At 43.3% G+C, this 18247-nt stretch overlaps 1 protein-coding gene across 1 annotated transcript in view; it reads left to right on the top strand.

Annotated features, from left to right (window-relative positions):
* Positions 1 to 18247, top strand: part of LOC138162044 (S-adenosyl-L-methionine-dependent tRNA 4-demethylwyosine synthase TYW1-like) — a 255701-nt gene that overhangs the window by 53148 nt on the left and 184306 nt on the right. Inside the window, exon 9 of the mRNA XM_069089149.1 lies at positions 12947 to 13120. Within this exon, the coding sequence (XP_068945250.1) occupies positions 12947 to 13120 (174 nt within the window). The remainder of the gene's footprint in view (positions 1 to 12946; positions 13121 to 18247) is intronic.

Genomic DNA, 18247 nt, shown 5'->3' with positions numbered 1-18247 from the left:
TGTGTGTGTGTGTGTGTGTGTGTGTGTGTGTGTGTGTGTGTGTGTGTACGCATGCATGCTATGGACTTGATACCTAGTTAATTCTAGACCACACTTGGAAGTGTTTCAGTGGTAATTGGAGAGTGTAGTGGAGAGGAGAGGCCGGAGGAAACTCTGATTTGGAAACTAAACTTCCATGGCATCTCTGGAATCACCTACTTAGGACTTGCATTTGGAATGAACAGATTTGATTTTCTCTGTGCCAGGAGTTTTTTCTCAGATAATTTCAGAGGAACAAGATTTCACTGCCTCACGGTGTTCACGCCTGCCAGACTCCCTCCAGCTGGCCTTGGTGGACACTGGTAAAAAGGCTACTTTTATTCGACCCTTGTTATATCTGCAGCTGAGTTCTGTTTGTTCAGGAGAGGGTGCTGGGAAGGAGGAGGGAAGGAAGCATGGCACAACTCAGCCACGCTGCAAGAAGGAACCGTGTTTTCTGCTCACGTAGATTCATTTCTCCTGCCTCTTTCCAGGAGTCCATCCTAGGAAGATACTCGGTTGGAAAAAACCCACCTCCCAAACCAAGCGTAAGGAAGGTGGTGCTGCCTTCTGTTGCAGAGGTTGAGTAGGCTGGCTAATACCTTTCCAGTTCTTGCCTCACAGGGCCATTGGAGGGATGAAGCCACCAAGAGATGTTCCTGGGAGCTGGAGCTTTCTGCAGGACAGCAGATGTTCTGGGAGGGGCATGTGAATCATTACTATTAGCAGCTGTGCTAATGGACAGTTCCAGTAGCCCCACATTTTCAACTGCTCAGATTCTTTCATTCTGCAAATCTGGGCTTTCCTTTGCAAGTGGGTGATTTAGGATATTGGTTTAGAAAATCAGCTTCTTAGGGAATTTTTCTTCAACCTTCTTGCCCCGTAGTCTATAGCTTTTTGGATATGAAGGGTGGGATATTTCTAGTTTTCATAGATATTATTCTAAAGTAAGAAAAGTTTGACTTGGGAAAGATTGAAAAGCAAGTCTGGGCTTGTGGAGAATTGACAATATTAAGCTTCAGGAAATCTCCCAAGGGTCTTGAGAACACTAAGACAGTAGTTACCCTTGTGTGAACCAGCCACGTGGAGGTCCCCTTGCCAAGGCCCACCAGTCACTGATTTTCAGACTATACTCTCTCCATGCTATAACAGTTGGTGAAAATTTCCCACACTGTAGTAGTTTTGTCCTTCAGGCTAAAAATGCATAAATAAGATTTAAATTTGTACCATCAGCAAGCAGCGTTGTTCACACAGCAGCTGGGTGAGAAAACATGGCAGCAGCTGGGGAAGTAGAGGCTGGCTGTGGCTGGAGGAAGGCTAAGTCTTGGGGCAGGCTGAATATTTTGAGAATTTGTATCCACAGCAGTGTATATTGCAGCCTAGGATTTTTAGTTTTAGGGCATTTTTAGACTATATTTAAGTCACAGAGATGAAGGGCAGCCTGGGAAAAGCTGGCAGAGAAATGCTTAGTGGAAGTGACGGGGGGGCCCACTTGTCCTCAGTAAATAAGCAGTCAGAGTTATAGACAGACAGGGCCCAAGAGGGATGGATTCCTCCTGGAGCTGTGGGATTCCACAGAAAAGACTCTCATGGTGTAGACCAAACAAACCACTGGGACTTGGGAAGAAAACATCAAAACTTTTATTTTTTAATCTGAAAGAAGAAAAAAATGGAACTTTACTAAAATTTCACATATGGATCCTGATGTGGTTTCTATGTCAGATGGTCTCATGTATTTGAAGGGAAAAATGGAATTTGAGAGGGGCCCCTTTACCTGTTTGGGCACTTTCAGCTCGAATTTGATATATCACAATTTACTGCTGGTAAATACAGAGTCAGCTTTCTAGTCTTAACTAAACTAAACCTCACAGAATGGCCTGCTAGTGTAAACCATTCCTGCAAAGAAGCTTTAGCTTGAGGATAATACTAATAAGGTGAATATAAGTGAGGAAGAGGAAGATGGCAGAGTGCCCACAAGGTCCCCCTCAGCTGTATTATGGGGTGAGCACAATGCTGCTGTATTCAGATCTGACAAGAGGTCATCCCGAAAGATTCAGAATTCTCGGAAAGAGAACTTGAAATGAGGCCTGACATTGGCCGTATTTAATCAGAACCTTCATCTGCTGGTGTATTAGGTCATTAGCTATTAGGCAATGATAGTGCAAAGCCATACTGACTCACACAGCATTTACACACTAGGCTTTTGTCACACAAACCTGTGAAAATATTTGTGTTGCCCTTTAAAAAACCTGGAAATGGGATTTTCTAACCTGTTTAAAAATCTTTCAAATGAAGAGTTTCAGCAAGTGTTTTGAATTCATTTTTTAAAGATATAAGAATGCAATGTCTTCCAGTTAGTTTGCAAGAGCAGCTGCTTGATATCAGGGAAGGCTGAAGTTGACTAGTTGAATTTCCACACAAACCTTTGTGGAATTGGTAGCAAGATGGCGCAATGAAGTCAGGAGGCCCTGAGTTCGAATGTCATCTCAGATGCTAGCTGTGTTCATCTAAGTAAGTCACTTCACCCTGCCAGCCTCAATTTCCTCCTCTGTAAAAGGAGCTGGAGAAGGAAATAGCAAAGCACTCCAGTATCTTTGCCAAGAAAACCCCAAGGAGGGTCACAGAGAGTTGGAAACGACTGAATAACGACTCAACAACGACCTTGAACAAGTCCCATGACTGAATAATGTACAGCCATGATCTCCTTCCGTTTGCATCTGTCTCTTTGTGAAGTGTCCTTCAGCCATGATGGCCCTTAAAACCAGATTATCTCCACAAACTCAACTTTGAGTCAGACCTTTGAGCTCTGGGTCATAAAATGTTAAACCAAGATTCTTGGAAATTACGAAGCCTCTTCAATCACAATGTCCTTGCAAAAACATATTTACTAATAGTGGCATTAACAATGAGGGCAAAAAGGTTTTTTGTATTGTCATTATATAAAATACAGATTCTTTTAAAATATTGTTTACCTTTTTTCTCATCCTTTTAGAGCTTCTGTTTTTGTGTATGGTTTATAATGTGCATGATACATTAGTATAGTAGGAAATCATTTTTAGAAAATCTATTAACTGTATTAAACATTTTAAAAATTATTCAGTTGACCAATCTTTTGACTAATATGCCCTTCTTGCAATCACCTCTCCATTAAACAAATTAAAAACAAAACGTCCCTTAATACGTATCTATAAAGTCTGAAAAAATCAAATTCTTACATTAACTGTGTCTGAAAATGTAGGTCTTTTTCTGCATTTTAGCTTCATCACTTCTCTCAGGAAATAAGTGGAGTGTTTTGTCTTCCTTCCTTTGCACTCATTGTTGATCAGAATTGATTAGATCAGAGTTCCGAAGTCTTTCAAAGTTGTTTTTCTCTTTGATGTTGCCATTGTATAAATTGCTCTGCTTCTCCCCACTTTGCTTTGCATTGATTCATAAAGGTTTTCTTGCTTTCCACTGACATTGTCTGTTTCATTATTTCTCACGGGCACAGTAATATTCTCTTACGTTCATATATCACAGTTTGTTTAGCCATTACCCAGAAAGAGGACAGTTCTTGGGTTTCCAATTTCTGACTACCATGAAGAGCTGCTTGTAAATATTTTTGTGCCTATAGGTCTTTTTCCTCTCTCTTTGGGGCATAAGCCTAGTGGTAATATTGCTGGCTCATAGGGTGTGTGTATATATAAATATATATATATATATAATGGGTACATATAACGTTTTGGGCATAGATCCAGATACTTCCCAGAAAAGCTGGACAGTTGCATTCGCAGCTCCACCAGCAATGCATTAGTATACTTGTTTTATTGTAGCCACTCTAGCATTTCTTATTTTCTTCTTTTGACAGTTTGATCATAGGTGTGAAGTGGAAACTCAAATTTGCTTTAATTTGCATTTCTTTAAAGTATTAGTATTTTGAACATTTTTTATATGATTGTTAGTAGCTTTGCTTTTTGCCTTTGAAAGTTCTCAGTTCATATCCTTTGGCCATTTATCTCTTGGAGAATGGTAGAAAAGAATTTGATTTAGTTTCTTATGTATCTTGGGAACAAGACGTTTGTCAGAGAAACTTGCTTCAGAGATTTTCTCCCTCTACATGTATACACTTTAACAATCCAAATAGGAGATCTTTGATTAGTGACAAATGAGTGGACATGCCATAGGAGCAACGGAATTGTAACAGTCTTGAAATTCTTGCTATAAATGAAATCAGAAAGCCAAGGAGGGGCAAATAAAAGATTTGGTAGAGATGGTTTTATTGGGTGCCTAATGGCCATAGGGAACCTCATTTCATAGGACATTTGGAGTCCATTGAAATGTGAATTCATTGCAAACAAGGATTGTTTCATTCTTTGTACTTGTATCTCCAGTGCCTTCCTCGCTTAATATGTAGGTGCTTAATATATACCCTAGTTGATTGGTTTTTCTTGTGATGTTTTTGTAAAAAGAGGGCCATGAAGATAATTGTAGGCTATGCATCAAAATTCTTTGTTGGAGAGGATAAACGTGTAGAGAAATTCTATGAAGATCTTGATAAAGCCCTTCAAATTATATCCTCATTGACCTTGATACTTAGTGACTTCGATGCAAAGTTGGAAATAGATGAGGATAGTGAGAAACATTTTGGAAAACCTGGATCAGGAGTAAGGAATGAGAGAAGTTAAAAACCTGTGGACTCCACAGAAATCTTGTGCCTATCCGCATGAATATTTATTTGAGAACAGAATTATCAGGGGCTGGAAAACACAAGCACTAAATAGCATCATAAAAATGATACTGCTTATATCACAATGATAGAAAATGACTTGTTACTAAGGTGGGAGTTGTTCCTGAATCAGCCGCCTGCTTAGGTGACTTGTGAGAGCACAGAGCAGTGCTACGAGAGAGATTAAAAGGGAAAAACAACATGTGGTCAGTGAGACAATGCACTCGTGACCTGTCCACGTAAGGTATCAGTCATGCAAAGCACATAATGGTTGGAAGAAAGGGCAGCAGATAGAGAATATATCATAATTTCACGTACAGCTTTAATTGTAAATCAGTTACTGGGTGCCCGGAGAGCCTCAGAGTACCTAAGTCAGCAAACACTTGATTTACCTAGAGAGGGATGGCAGCCAAAGGCAAGTCAGCTGGTTGGTGAAGTCAGAGCGACTGACCTGAGTTCCAGAGTTGGCTTACAGGAGAAGTAGAAGAGGGATGGAAGAGAAGGAAGAGAGGAGCAGCGATTGAATAAGACCAAGTGTAACTAGAAGAGATCTGTGCTTGGGAGTCATGCCATTATGTGAGCGGTCTTGGATTGATTCACAAGGGATCTTCGAGGGAGGAACATACCAAAGTCACGGAAAGACCCTCAAACGTTATTAATTCTGAGAAAAGCCAACTGAGTAAGCATCAACAGATCAGTTTAAATGCTTTCTTTCCCATTTGTCTAAAACTTTTATGAGACTCATCTGCACGTACATTGAAAGCAGCCACAATGAGGAGGTTAGCAGGAGACAGGCAGGCTTTTACAAGCAGTGGCCCACAGTAGACCACATCTTTACCATTGCCTTTTTGACGGAGTATAAGATCATACTGTGTTGTTTGTTTTGAAAAAAAATATTTGACTCTGTAGAGCAAAATGCTACCTTAAAGGCCCTTTTCCAACAAGGTATCTCCACGTATTTATCAAAATAATTCAAGATTCTTTGAAAGATATAGCAGTGGAGAGAACAGCCTTGATGGATGACCTTCCTCCTCATAAATATAAGGGAGGCATATGCTCAGCAAAGCTGTTCACCTTTGGGATGGAGGAGATTGGCTCAGCCTGAGCTGAAGAGGGATTGCTTTGGGATAGCTTTGCATTGGCCTCTAGGTGGTCCTTCTGTGGATCACATCAGGCTGCTTTCATCAGGTAACCACTCAAAAGAGTCTGGCTTCATCATTCGTGCACAAAAAGCCAAGTCAGTGTGGAATGTCTTTTTCTTTTGGAACTAAAGTCACTAAGCTATATGTACTTTTTGACCTGTTGATATCACTGCTAGGCCCATATCTCAGCAAAGTCAAAGACAAAAGGAAAAGGACTCACATGGACATAAACATTTATAGCAGCTATTTCTGTAATGTCAGAGAACTGGAAACTAAGGTGATGCCCATCCTTTGGGAAATGACTCAGCAAGTTGATGTTGTCGTGCCCCAAGAAGTGATGAAAGGGATGGTTTCAGATACACCTGGGAACATTTATATGAACTGATGCAGAATGAGATGAACAGAACCAGCAGAACAGCTCACACAGCACTGACAAAGTTGTGAAGACAAACAGTTCTGAAAGACTTAAGAACTCTCATCAGTCATTCTTCTAGGGGATTAATGATGAAGAATGGTACCTTCACCTGATAGAGGCGATATGCTTAAACATGCAGGATGAGACACACGTTGCTGGACATAACCAATATGGGTACTTGTTTTGCTTGATTTTGCATATTTGTTAGAAGGTTTTTATTTTGTTTTTCCCTCTAGGAAAAGAAGGTGGGAGAAAAAAAAATTAGGAAAATAAAAAGGTATAAACAGAAGAATTTTTGTTGCTTAGATTATGACATGTAGTTATAGACATGACCTGTTGAGCTTGTCCATCAGTGTATCAATGTAGTTGTATGTGTGCCTGTGTGTATAATGTATATATATACATATGCATATTATAACATGTATATCTATCTATGTCTGTCTGGGATAGACAAGACAAATAGACAGTAAATTGGACCCAGAATTGAGAGGACAGTGGGTTGGGTTGTGTGGCTACAGTTTATGAGAATCATAGTCTCTAAGGGATTTTAAAAATGAAAGTCACACAGAGGGCAGTGTAGCGGGAAATAGTAAGGGTGTAACAAATTAGGAACTTTGAAGAACTGAAGATAAGGATGTCACCAGGGAAACAAATGTCTGTTTGAAAAAGAAGATGGACTGGCCATATGGAGAGAAGGAGGGACCGCGGTGGGCATCCCATGTGCTCTACTACTATGTTCAGTATGTCCAGAGAAAGTAGAGACGTTCTTAGCTCTTTGGGTGGCGCCCTTTTGGTGAAGTTAAGGGAGAACGAGGACAAGAGTCCCCCAGTTTGAATGTGCATGAATGAGTTGTGTTCGTCATTGTTGGTGGGAATGTTGAAATGGATGATCATGGATCCATTTTGAGTATCTGAGGGGGAAACTATCATAGGACTAACAGCAGTCCATGCAAGCCACTATGTTGCTATATTTTTCACTATTAAGATAATTTAGCAAATTAAATAGTTGTAATAGTGTAATACTGTTGAAATGCTAATGCAGTTCTGCCCTTATCCACAAAGCAGATTATTTGTGGGATTTTTGTTTTTTTTGCTTTTGCTCTTTGGGGGGGGGGAGGGCAGGGCATTTGGGGTTAAGTGACTTTCCCAAGGTCACATGACTAATAAGTGTGTCAAGTGTCTGAGGCTGGATTTGAACTCAGGTCCTCCTGACTCCAGGGCCAGTGCTCTATTCACTGCACCACCTACCTGCCCCATTTGTGTTTTTTCTTGATAGCTTATATCCTCTTTTTGTGTCTTGGCTGTATGTTTTTGACTGTAAAAGTCATTAAAATACATTATAAATAATTGATAATACTAATAAAAATGAAATCCTCAGCAATAATTCCCACATGAATATTAAAAGAAAATGTTCCTAGTCACTTTATCAGCCACTTCTATTGTCCACCTTGGTACTTATTTGGTGCCTTCTGGTTTTAATAATTATATTCCAACTTGACTTAGCTGCAGTGGGTTATATGTTACAGGATATGGTTTTGTCTAATTATCATTACTGTACTATCACATTACCATAATCCTCCTTCCCCATTTTTCTTTGCAGTTGACCTAGACACTTCAGCTCATGTATTTTTATATGAGATCCTAATTACTGAAATTCTATCCGGGGAATTGCCTGCCAAATTGATGGACAGATTCTAGTTTTATTCATAAATCAGTTGCTGCATTGAGCTCCCTTAGTGTAGTAACCCTTCTGCTTGTATTCCTAAGACAGTCTTTGGAAATGGTTCCTCTTAATGATTTTGTAGACATTTTGGGGACTTGGTCCCTGATTTATTTATAATTTACTTGCCCCCTTAAGGGGCAGCTAGGAGGCACAATGGATAGAATGCAAGGCCTGGAGTCAGGAAGACTTATCTTTCTGAGTTCAAATCTGGCCTCAGACACTTATTAGCTGTGTGACCCTAGGCATGTCACTTCACCCTGTTTGCCTCAGTTTCCTCAGATCTGTAAAAAGAACTGAAGAAGTAAATGGCAAACCACTCCAGTATCTCTGCCAAGGAATCCCCTTGGGGTCACAAAGAGTCGGACACAACTGAAACAGCTGAACAACAGCAGCTGACTCCCTAAGAGTGGAGAGACGGTTCCCTGTTTCTCTGCTTAACGCCTTCTCAGAGCATCAGAGGCTTATTTTTCTGTCCTCTCAGGTTTTTTCACTGAAGAAGGATTTCCAAGCATTAGGTATTTGGGGACCGTTGGAGATGTCGTGACAGAGCCTGCCCTACACTCTCTGGGGGACATGGGCTCACCCTTCAGCCTTTAGCTTCTCTGCAGTGTGGACAGCACGGACTGTCTGCATGGCAGATACCAGAGCCTCTCTCTCCCTGGGTCTTTAACAAGCTCCGACCTGATTCTTGGCAAACACTGCTGCCCACGTTTCTGCAGTGGATCAGGCTCAGGTTCTGCAGCCAATCAGATAGAGGCTTGGCTGGGCCAGTGAGGACGTGGGCATCTGCACTCCCATTTGCAATTTGTTTAATACTTCTTGAAGTCACATTTGCAAACCATCTAACACTCCATCCCAGGAAATGGTGATGGGTTCTTGGGTTACCTTATCTTTTTTTCTCCACTAGCGTTCTAGGGACTTAAGTTTGTTAGAATAAATTTGGGACAAGAGAATCATACTACTAATAACACCCCAATAGCCTACACGCAGCATCCTCCCAGTCTTAGATCAGTTTAAAGCTTTAATTGCTTAAAGCTGTATGAGTCATGTATGGTTTTATACTTTACAAAGTGCTTTGCATACCCTCTCTCACTGGATTTTTGGAATCACCTGGTGAGATAGAATGTAATGTGTAATATAATATCACCCTCCCTTTTGAGTCTCCATTTTCTCATTCTCTGCCTTTGTACAAATGGCACCGTGTATCTGGAATTCCTGCCCTTCTCATCTCATCTTTGAAACCTTTCGGTTGTTGTTCAGTCATTTTTCGGCCATGTCTCACATCTTTATGAACCTATTTGAGAGTTCCTTGGCCAAGATACAGGAGTGGTCTGCCATTGTCTTCTCCAGCTCATTTTACAGATGAGGAAACTGAGGCAAACAGGGTTAGGTGACTTGGCCAGGGTCACACAGCTACTGAGTGCCTGAGGCTAGATTTGAACTCGGGGAGATGAGTTTTCCTGACTTCAGGCCCAGCACCCTATCCACTGCACTACCTTCTGAACGTTACTTGGCTTATATTTTGTGTCTAATTGCTTGTGTACATATAATAACCTTCCGGTAGGCTGTAAGTTTCTTGAGGTCAGGGAGTGTTTTGCTTTTGTATCACCAGCTCCTAGCACTGTGCCTAGTATGTAGTAAGTGCTTAATATATGCATGTTGAATTAAATGAGGAAACTGAGGATCAGACGGATTAAGTCCCAGAGGCCAGCTGCTCTAAACTGCGCTTGAATATGAACGTAGTCCATGGCAAATCTAGCTTTCACTTAAAGGCCTTGCAGGAGGGCAAGCCCACTCCCTCCTGGGGGGCTCCGTCCATTTTTGGATAACTGATTATCAGGAAGACCTGTTGGGAAATGAGGCAGTCCTGAGGAGTGGGCTTGTAGCAGGAAGGGAGTGGCAGTTTTTAAGGGTCTGCTGTTTGCCAGTCGCTTTACAAACACTAGCTTGTTTGTCTTGGATTCATAGCCTTCCTCAGATACTTACTGGTTGTGTGATGCTGGGCAAGTCACCTAACCTCAGTGTGCCTCCCTTTCTCCATTTGTAAAAGGAGAGAGTTGGTCTCGATGGCCTCTGAGGTCCCTTCTTTATGTAAATCTATGATGGTATGAGTTGACTAAGCTCAGACAGCTAATTAAGTGGCACAGCAGGAAGTCACACGCAGGTGGTCTTGGTCAAGACCTTCCTAACACACCCATTGACTCCCCATAGGTTATGATGTCTCTGTGATGAAATCCAGCAAGCCCTTTATGAGAATGCAGACGACCATAAACTTGAGCTTTTACAGTTTTTGATAATGTGTAGAAGCTAAATTTACTCACCAAACTTTGTTAGATGTTAAGCAGATGGCAGAGCTATAGCGTTTGGAGCCCACCACGGGGGTGACCCAGGAAACACATGGAGTGGCACCATCCTGCCATGTGCGGTTGGGAGTCTGTCTACTGACCCTCCTGGTATAGGAGGCACAGAGAGGACCAGTCTTGTTATGGCCACCAAAGTGCAGGTGTGACGGGGCTTCAGAACAGACAAGTGAAGCAAGGAGGAGTTTTCCTATTCGTGACACAGAAGCTTTTCTGCTTTCATGTTCAGCTGGGGAGGATGCCTGAGTTTCCCTTGTTGGGGGCTTGTGTCATCTGGACGTTTCTGGGTTCTCTTCACCCTGAAAGCAGATATGTTGTCTTTTTGAGATCAAACACTGTAGACTTATAGAGCAGAAAATTAAAACAGACAAACACTAAAGGTCACTGATCACCCCATTTTCCTTCCTGCAGGGTCACTCTCATATTTTGGGAAAACCCCCGGTATGGGAGACAGAGGAACCAACTGTCCTGCTCAGTGGCCAGTGGCCAGCCTTTTCCTCTGACCCACATTGGCTCCCTTTCTAAAGAGAAACGTAAAACTAACTTGTTCTGAGGAAAGCGTTTGCGTTTGTAAACTGGAAATGAGTGCATAAAAGGGAGCGGCTGTTGTTGATACTCATAGAACCACTCTCACGCTCTCCCCCCCAAATTAGAGGAGAAGTATTTTTATGCTTTCTCAGGCCATCTCAGGTCTCAGGCTCTCCTGGTTGCTTTTTCTTGGCATTGCTATCTGGTTTCTAGCGTAGGCTGGAGGATGGCTCGGAGAAATATTTTTCTGGGCTACACACATTTTTTGGGTTTTGATAAGGGTGGGTCAGTGGCTCTACAAATTGGTTTTGTTCAATCTACCACGTATGTTATATCTCCTGCAAGTTCAGAAAACACAGCGTCTAAGTCCAAATATCCTTGCTTTGCCTACAGTGGTTGAGAGTCTGGTGAGAGTGTGTGTGGGTCATCTGGGGAGGAAGCAAGGGAGTAAGCAGGAGAGCGTCGGACCAGCTCAGGACCATCCCGAGCACCAGTGCCAGGGTGTCTGGGGCCCGATGGCGTCTACAATAAGAAGCCCCAAGCTTCTTGGGAGCAGCTGGCTTTCACAGTTTGGCTTTCTTATCCTTGATGGATTTCCTGTCTTTGAGAACATCTCAGCCTCGTGGCTGGTGGTGTCCCCAGTCACTCGAATGACTGCCTTAGCCTGACCTTCGGGCACCTCTGCTTTCCTCTTGTCTCGTCTCCTTTGCTGCAGGCAGGATAAAACTCAGGCACCTTTGTTATCAAACTCAGGAATAACGCCACCACCACCAATGGTACCTAACATTCATGTGACACGTGAAGGTCTGTAAAGCCTTGGGGCCTATTCAGGACTCAGTAGGTTCTGGTGTAGACAAAGTAGGCTGGTTCCACCTCCCTTGGTCTGCTGGTGGTGATGGCGGCTCGTCACGTATGGTCCTGTTTGTTCACCTCTGGGATGGATTATGTGAGCAGTTCGTTTTGAAGAATGGTTTCAACATATCAGCCTTCTTGGAGGCTGAGCTCCCTGAGCTCTGCGGCTTCAGATTACGTGGCTGGGGTGAGCTCCACGGGCCTCTTGTTTGGTGGTTATTTGTGTATGCAGGGGACCTTGGGCTGGAGCCAGGGCCACGCTGCGGTCTTCTCGTATAGGGGTCTCACAGTGTGCTTGCAGCTCACAGCATGGTTTCCCCTACAGCTGCAGTGTAGCAGCTGAACAAGCTATTGTAACATTAGGTTCTGTTATTAGGAAGATGGGCAGTGTGGTGGAGTGGGAAGAGCCTGGGCTTTAGAGTCAGAAGGCTGACTCCTTCCTCCACTTTTACCCTGGTGGACCCTGGGCAGATTGTTAAGCCTCTCGATACCCTGGGCAACTCCAAGATTGTGCGTTACAGGTGGGTTACAGGGTGAAGGGAGTTTGCACACTGGGAACTCTTTACATAATGGTGTCACAGATTTGAAACCCCTGACCCTGTACACAGACCAAAACAAGAGCCCTCCTCCCGTTATCTAGCAGGTCAGGCTGCCAAGCTCTGACATCACCCTGAAACGGAGGTGACGGGAGCCCAGTCACTGGATGTACGGTCAGGCTCGGCTGACCCTGTTCAGTGTCCTGGGTGGTGCTTTTCTCCTTCCCTTTTATTGTTGGCTCATTAGATTTTTGAGGGGCGGGAGGAGCTACATTGGGAAATGAAGGGGATGTTAAAAGAGCACAAGGGTATTAGGTAGGAAAGAGCCATGAACAGAGCTGTGGTGAATGCTCTCTGCTTCACTGAGAAGGATGCTGGTGCCTGGAGAGGTTCAATGATGAATGCTCTCTGCTTCACTGAGAAGGACGCTGGTGCCTGGAGAGGTTCAATGCTTCCTTCCCCCAAGGTCACGCATCTACCACTGTAGAACTTAAAAAGCAGCAGCCACCTGCCTGGGGTTGCATGGGGCCTCAGAGGTTGTTCTGTCTGACCTCCGACCTCCGATTCCTCCGCCAGTCACTGGCGGACAATCGTGGATTCGGGCAGGAATGTTCTGCCGGCGGCATGCCTGGTGGTTCATGACTGACAGCTCTGCTTTCCTTGGCAGGTTATCAGTTAATTGGGAGCCACTCTGGAGTGAAGCTGTGCCGCTGGACCAAGGTATTTATCGGGTCGTTAAAGTCTTGTCAAGATTTGTTCTGCGGCACGTGCATATTTATACGCACACGCACACACACCCCACCCTCATATGCTGTCTCAGATGTCTTGGTGGCTTTAATACCTTAACTTGACACCAAGACTGTTTATATAGGTGTGTGTATATGATATATAAAATATATTTGATGTAAAAATAATGTATTTTACATAAAAATGAAATGGATACATTTTATATGAAGCATAAATATAAAATACATTTGTATAAAATATTTATATAAAATATTCATATTTATATGAAACATATATAATTTATATAACACACATGTGTACATACAGTCACTAGTTTACTTTGTAGTAACATGTTACAGGTCAGAATAGCTGTCTCTTTGCTGGTGCCCAGTGGTGCAGCCTTCAGGAGTCAGGTGCAGGGATTTGGAGCATGAACCAAAGTTACCGTTGATCCTAGCCATCCAAGACAAAAATCGCTGCATGACCAACTTCTCTTTTTCCATGAACAGTTGTTGAAAGTGGCAGTAGCCCCAGGCAGAAGCAGGAGCCTGGCAGAGTTTGCCTTCGGTCCACTTCCTGGGTGTGTTCTGCCCCTCCCCTGTTTCTCTGGCCCCACATCCCCATTTTTTTGGGGCAGGGCTGTTTTGCACAAAGCAGAAACAGGCCTTGAGGTTCTTGGCCCGACTCTACTGACCAGTTGTGGGACTTAGGCCCTTCAGTTGACCTCTCTGATTTTGAGTTTCGCAGAACTTTCTAGAATTTCAGAGTTGGAAGAGACCTCATGGCCATCTAGTCCAACCAGTGCCTGGGAAAGAATCCCCAGTGACACCCTGCCCCCTCAAGGGCTTGTTCATCCTCTGCTTGAAGCCTCCCAGAGAGGGCAGGTGAGCAGGAGGTGGGGATCAGGTTTTTCCTTTGGGAAGTCCAGCTTTGCTTCTTCACAACATCTACCCATTGATTCTGCTTCTGCCCCCGAGGGCAAACAAAGCAAGCCTCAGCTCTCCCACATCCTTGAAGAAGATCATGGCGCTTGAAGACAATCAACCAATCAACAAATGTTTATGAAGCCCCTATTGTGTGCCTGGCACTATGCTAAGCCAAAATAACCCCCTGCTGCCTAAAGCTTACCTTACAGTGGGAAAGACAGGAACACATGCACATAAATATAAAATAAAAGCAAAATAAATACAAAACCATTAAAAGCTGTAAAGTGTGGGCTGTTTCGGGAGGGAGGGCAGTGGTAGCATTTGGGGGAATTGGGAATGCACTGTGCCAAAGGCGGCGGTACCTGGGCCACGTCCTGAAGAATGAGAAGGACTCTGAGGTGGAGGGAAGGAGCTCATCTCTCTCCCAAGCCTCCCCTTCTCCCGGCCTGTCAGCATATCGCGAGATGGCCCCAGGCCTGCTCTCCCTTCTTGTTCTTCCCAAGGCCCCATTCACAGTTCTCCCGCTGTGCTGCTGGTGGGGGCAGAAGGCAGCAGCACCATCACCTCTTTGTTTTTCTCGAAGTGATATGTCTCTTCCTGCACTTAAGGATCACATTTGCTTTTTGGTTATCTCTGTCACTGTGTTAGAGTCCCCTAAAACTCCCAGATTTAAAGACAAAGTACAACCTAAGTAAGTGCTTCTGGGCATCCTGACCTTGCCTCCCTCATCCTGAACTGGTGAAGCTGGTTTTTTGAACCCAAGTGTAAGACTCGACATTTATTGTGACTCAATTTAATCTTATTAAATTCAGGCCAGCATTCCAGCTTGTCAGGGTCTTTGGATCCTGACCCCATCGAGGATGTTAGCTCTACCTCCTCAATTTGGGTCCCTTGCATGTTGGCTCAGGATTCTATCTCTGCCAATATCTAGATTGCCAGTACAAAGGCCATACAGTGGCAGACTGGGCAGAGTGCTAAATACTCAGCCTCTCCTTCCAAGTTGATGTCAAGCCATAAATGGTTGCCTGCTCTTGTCATTCAGCCTTTCAGAATCTATCCTTTGGACGGTGCCTCCCCTATATTTCTGTCTTTTCCAGAATAGCACAAAATGCTTCATCAAGTAACTTGCTAAAATTTTGGTAAACTATCTCTCTATTCTCTCTCTCTCTCTCTCTCTCTGTCTCCCTCTCTCTCTTTCTCTCTCTCTCTCTTCCCCTCTTTATCTCTCTCTCTCTCTGTCTCCCTCTCCTTCTCTGTCTCCTCTAAGGTGTCTAGCTCAGTGGATATCCATAGACAATTTTATCCTTTTCTCTATACTTTTAGTTTAAAACTTTTATTTAGATTTGTGAGAAAGAGGAGGTTCATTCTCAACAGTCTTTGTTGGTGCCCTTCATCCCTGACTGGGAAGTTACACTGTGGACTGTGGTCCATGCAGACACCTCAGTCTTCTCAAGATCTCGTGGATACCCTCTTCTAAAGCAGCTGTTAAATTTCCTTCTTGGAGTTTCCTCGTCTGTAAAATGAAGGGTTTTGGTGAGGTGACCTTTGTGGTTCCTTGTAAGTGGCTAAAGCATTTGGCAGATGGCTTCTTGCACCTAGCTCCATTGATGTAAGGTTTGGGGAGTAGAGAACAGTAGGATTTGCTGTTCAGGACCTCTCAGGGTGGTGGCAGGGGAGGATTGGGACTGAGAGAGAGAAAACAGTGTAGGTATCTTTGGCCCTTGGGTTCTTGGTAGTGGAGAATCTAGGGAATCCAGTTACTGGGGAGTTGGATTGAGGACCTTTTGTCTTTTAGTGAGTGTGATTTTGAGAAAACATTTGTGTGAAGTGAGTATCAAATGGTATATTAAGAAAAAACAGTCAGCTTATTTATAGATCTTAGAAAAAAAAGAAAAACGAAAAACTTGATTATGTCATATAAAAATAATAATAATTATGGTCATTTGTGATAACTCTTTGGGGATAATGACCATATATGTAATAACTATGTGTCTGCTATCTATGTGTATATTAAATATTTTGTTGTTCAGTTGTTTCCAGTTGTGTCTGACTCTTCACGACTCTGGGGTTTTCTTGGTGAATATACTTAAGTGGTTTGCCATTTCCTTCTCCAGCTCATTTGACAAATGAGGAAACTGAGGCAAACAGGGTGCAATGTTTAAGGCTTGCCTGGGTCACACAGCTAGTAAGTGTTTGAGACTGAATTTGAACTCTGGAAGATGAATCTTCCTGACTCCGGGCCTGTCACTCTATTCACTGTGTCACTTAGCTGCCCTGTGCATGTATATTAAATATATATATCACTGATATATAGATAATCAGCTCTGGAGTGAGCTGAGAAATCTTCCAGGCTACTCCCTCATTTGCCAGACGAGGACACTGTGGTCCAGGGCCGTCAAGTGATTTGCTCATGACGACAGCACTAGTTAATTGATCCTGACTTCCAGTTCAGTGTTCTCTCCTTTGTCAGAGAGATTTGCAAGTTTTATTTGATTGCAGCATAAACTCTCTTTCTGGTGCTTGGTCTTTGCTCATGTTTCTTGGTTGTTCGGTTTTCACTTTGAAAAAGGAGAAGTGACTTTGCTTCTGATCTTCATGATTTTCCTCCATGACACCTTCACATGTTTCACTTGGATGGTTTCAGTTTGTAGCTTTGAAGCCTGGCCAGTGAGCCTCCCCTGTGGGTACTTCCCCACTTATTGGGCTCTGGGCCCTTCTGTCCCTGCGTTGTTAAGTGTGCCCGGCAGGAATTGTGATGTTGCAAGACTTTGATGTAAAAACATTCTTGGGAGTTTTCTTTTTGCCCTTGTTAAAGTCGTTTGCTTCTCCTTGATGTGAATACTGAGTTTCAGAGATTCCATTAAATCAACTCAATGATAACAAAAATAATAGAAACAATATTGAAACCCACCAGGTTAGATCCTGCATAGAACATAATTGTAGCTGGAGGTGGGTGAGACCACTTTGGTCCTGAGCTGGGGAGCAGCTGGCAGCCCAGTTTCTGCCTGAAAGGCTGAGGGGTGAGCAGAGGGAGATGGGGCCATTTTCTGGATCTTCCCAAAGCGAGCACTTTTATTGCCTCATTCATCTTTATGTGGGTGGGGAAGTGATGAATATTGTAATACTCTGTGGTTTTATCATCGGAGCTACATGGAAAACTGTCTTTCAGTGATGATTTAGAAGTCAAGGAATCTGTAACTCTTAGTGAAATGCCAGGTATCCAAAGCAGTGATTAACACAGTACAGCATATGCCCACTGTGAGGAAGGGGAGGCCTGCCCCCAAGGCCATTGGGCAGGAGAGAGTCAAGGCTGGAACCCACGTCCAAGTCTGTCAGGTTGTGGCCAATGCATATAAATCCACACGTGTTTAAGCTATCTTGGGATTTATTATTTGGTTCTCAGGACTAATGACTAAATCTGGGCAGTAATATTTTTAGTTTAGAAATAAGACATCTCAAAGCAATAAAAAACAAACAAACCTCCAAACTGCTGAGAGTCCTGAGCAAGAGAGAATGTGGGGAATCCAGTCACTTCAGACAAAAGAGTAGCATGTTGTGGTGATTAAGTCTACAGACTTTTATTTCAGCAAGGGACAGTCATGAATTGTATGCTGTTGACATGAGTGTATAAATATTTGTTTTGCCGCACACCCTTGGGTCAACTGAAAAGTCTGCTCTAGATTATGCTGGATAAGCAAGGTTAACCTTCATTCTTCCCAGTTGCCTGAATTAATCTGGCTTCTTCAGTCAGTTCATGGATGGACTGGAAAACCAAGACATCCCTTCCCTTCTTCTTGGCAGAGGTAGTGAACAGAGGATGTGGAATGCTGTACCTGCTCAGATATTGTTGAAGGGTCGATTGGTTTTGTGGAACTTTCTTCCGCTCTTTTAGTCTGTGTTGCAAGAGACGGCCCATTGGCGAGGGGAAAAAGGAGGGATCTGTTGGGAAGGTGTAATGTAATGCCAAGGAAAGGCAACTTCCCAAGGTTCAGAATACCAGCATAGGTGCTCTCCATTTTATTCAGTGACCAACCAAGAACAGAGAAGATTAAAACATGACATCATTCAAAATACATCATTTACTAAGTGTGATTAAATAATCTCCAAGTACTACCCCACCCCAGGATCTTCCAATCATTCAATCAATTACAAAGTCCCTGTTCTAAATACTACTCCACCCCTAGGCTATACCTTAATTAAGTCCACCACAAAACCCCTCTTCTCAAATGGAGATTAGTTTCCAAACATAGGTAAAGTACCTTCATTTGTTCGATCACAGAGCACAATAAGGTCAAAAGTTCCCCACCCCTGGATCA

Source organism: Petaurus breviceps, unplaced genomic scaffold (genome assembly GCF_028583685.1).
Source record: "Petaurus breviceps papuanus isolate PSGF00001 unplaced genomic scaffold, PetGlider_PUasm1.0 186, whole genome shotgun sequence".
Lineage (NCBI taxonomy): Eukaryota > Metazoa > Chordata > Mammalia > Diprotodontia > Petauridae > Petaurus > Petaurus breviceps.
This window is presented reverse-complemented; position numbering and strand designations above follow the sequence as displayed.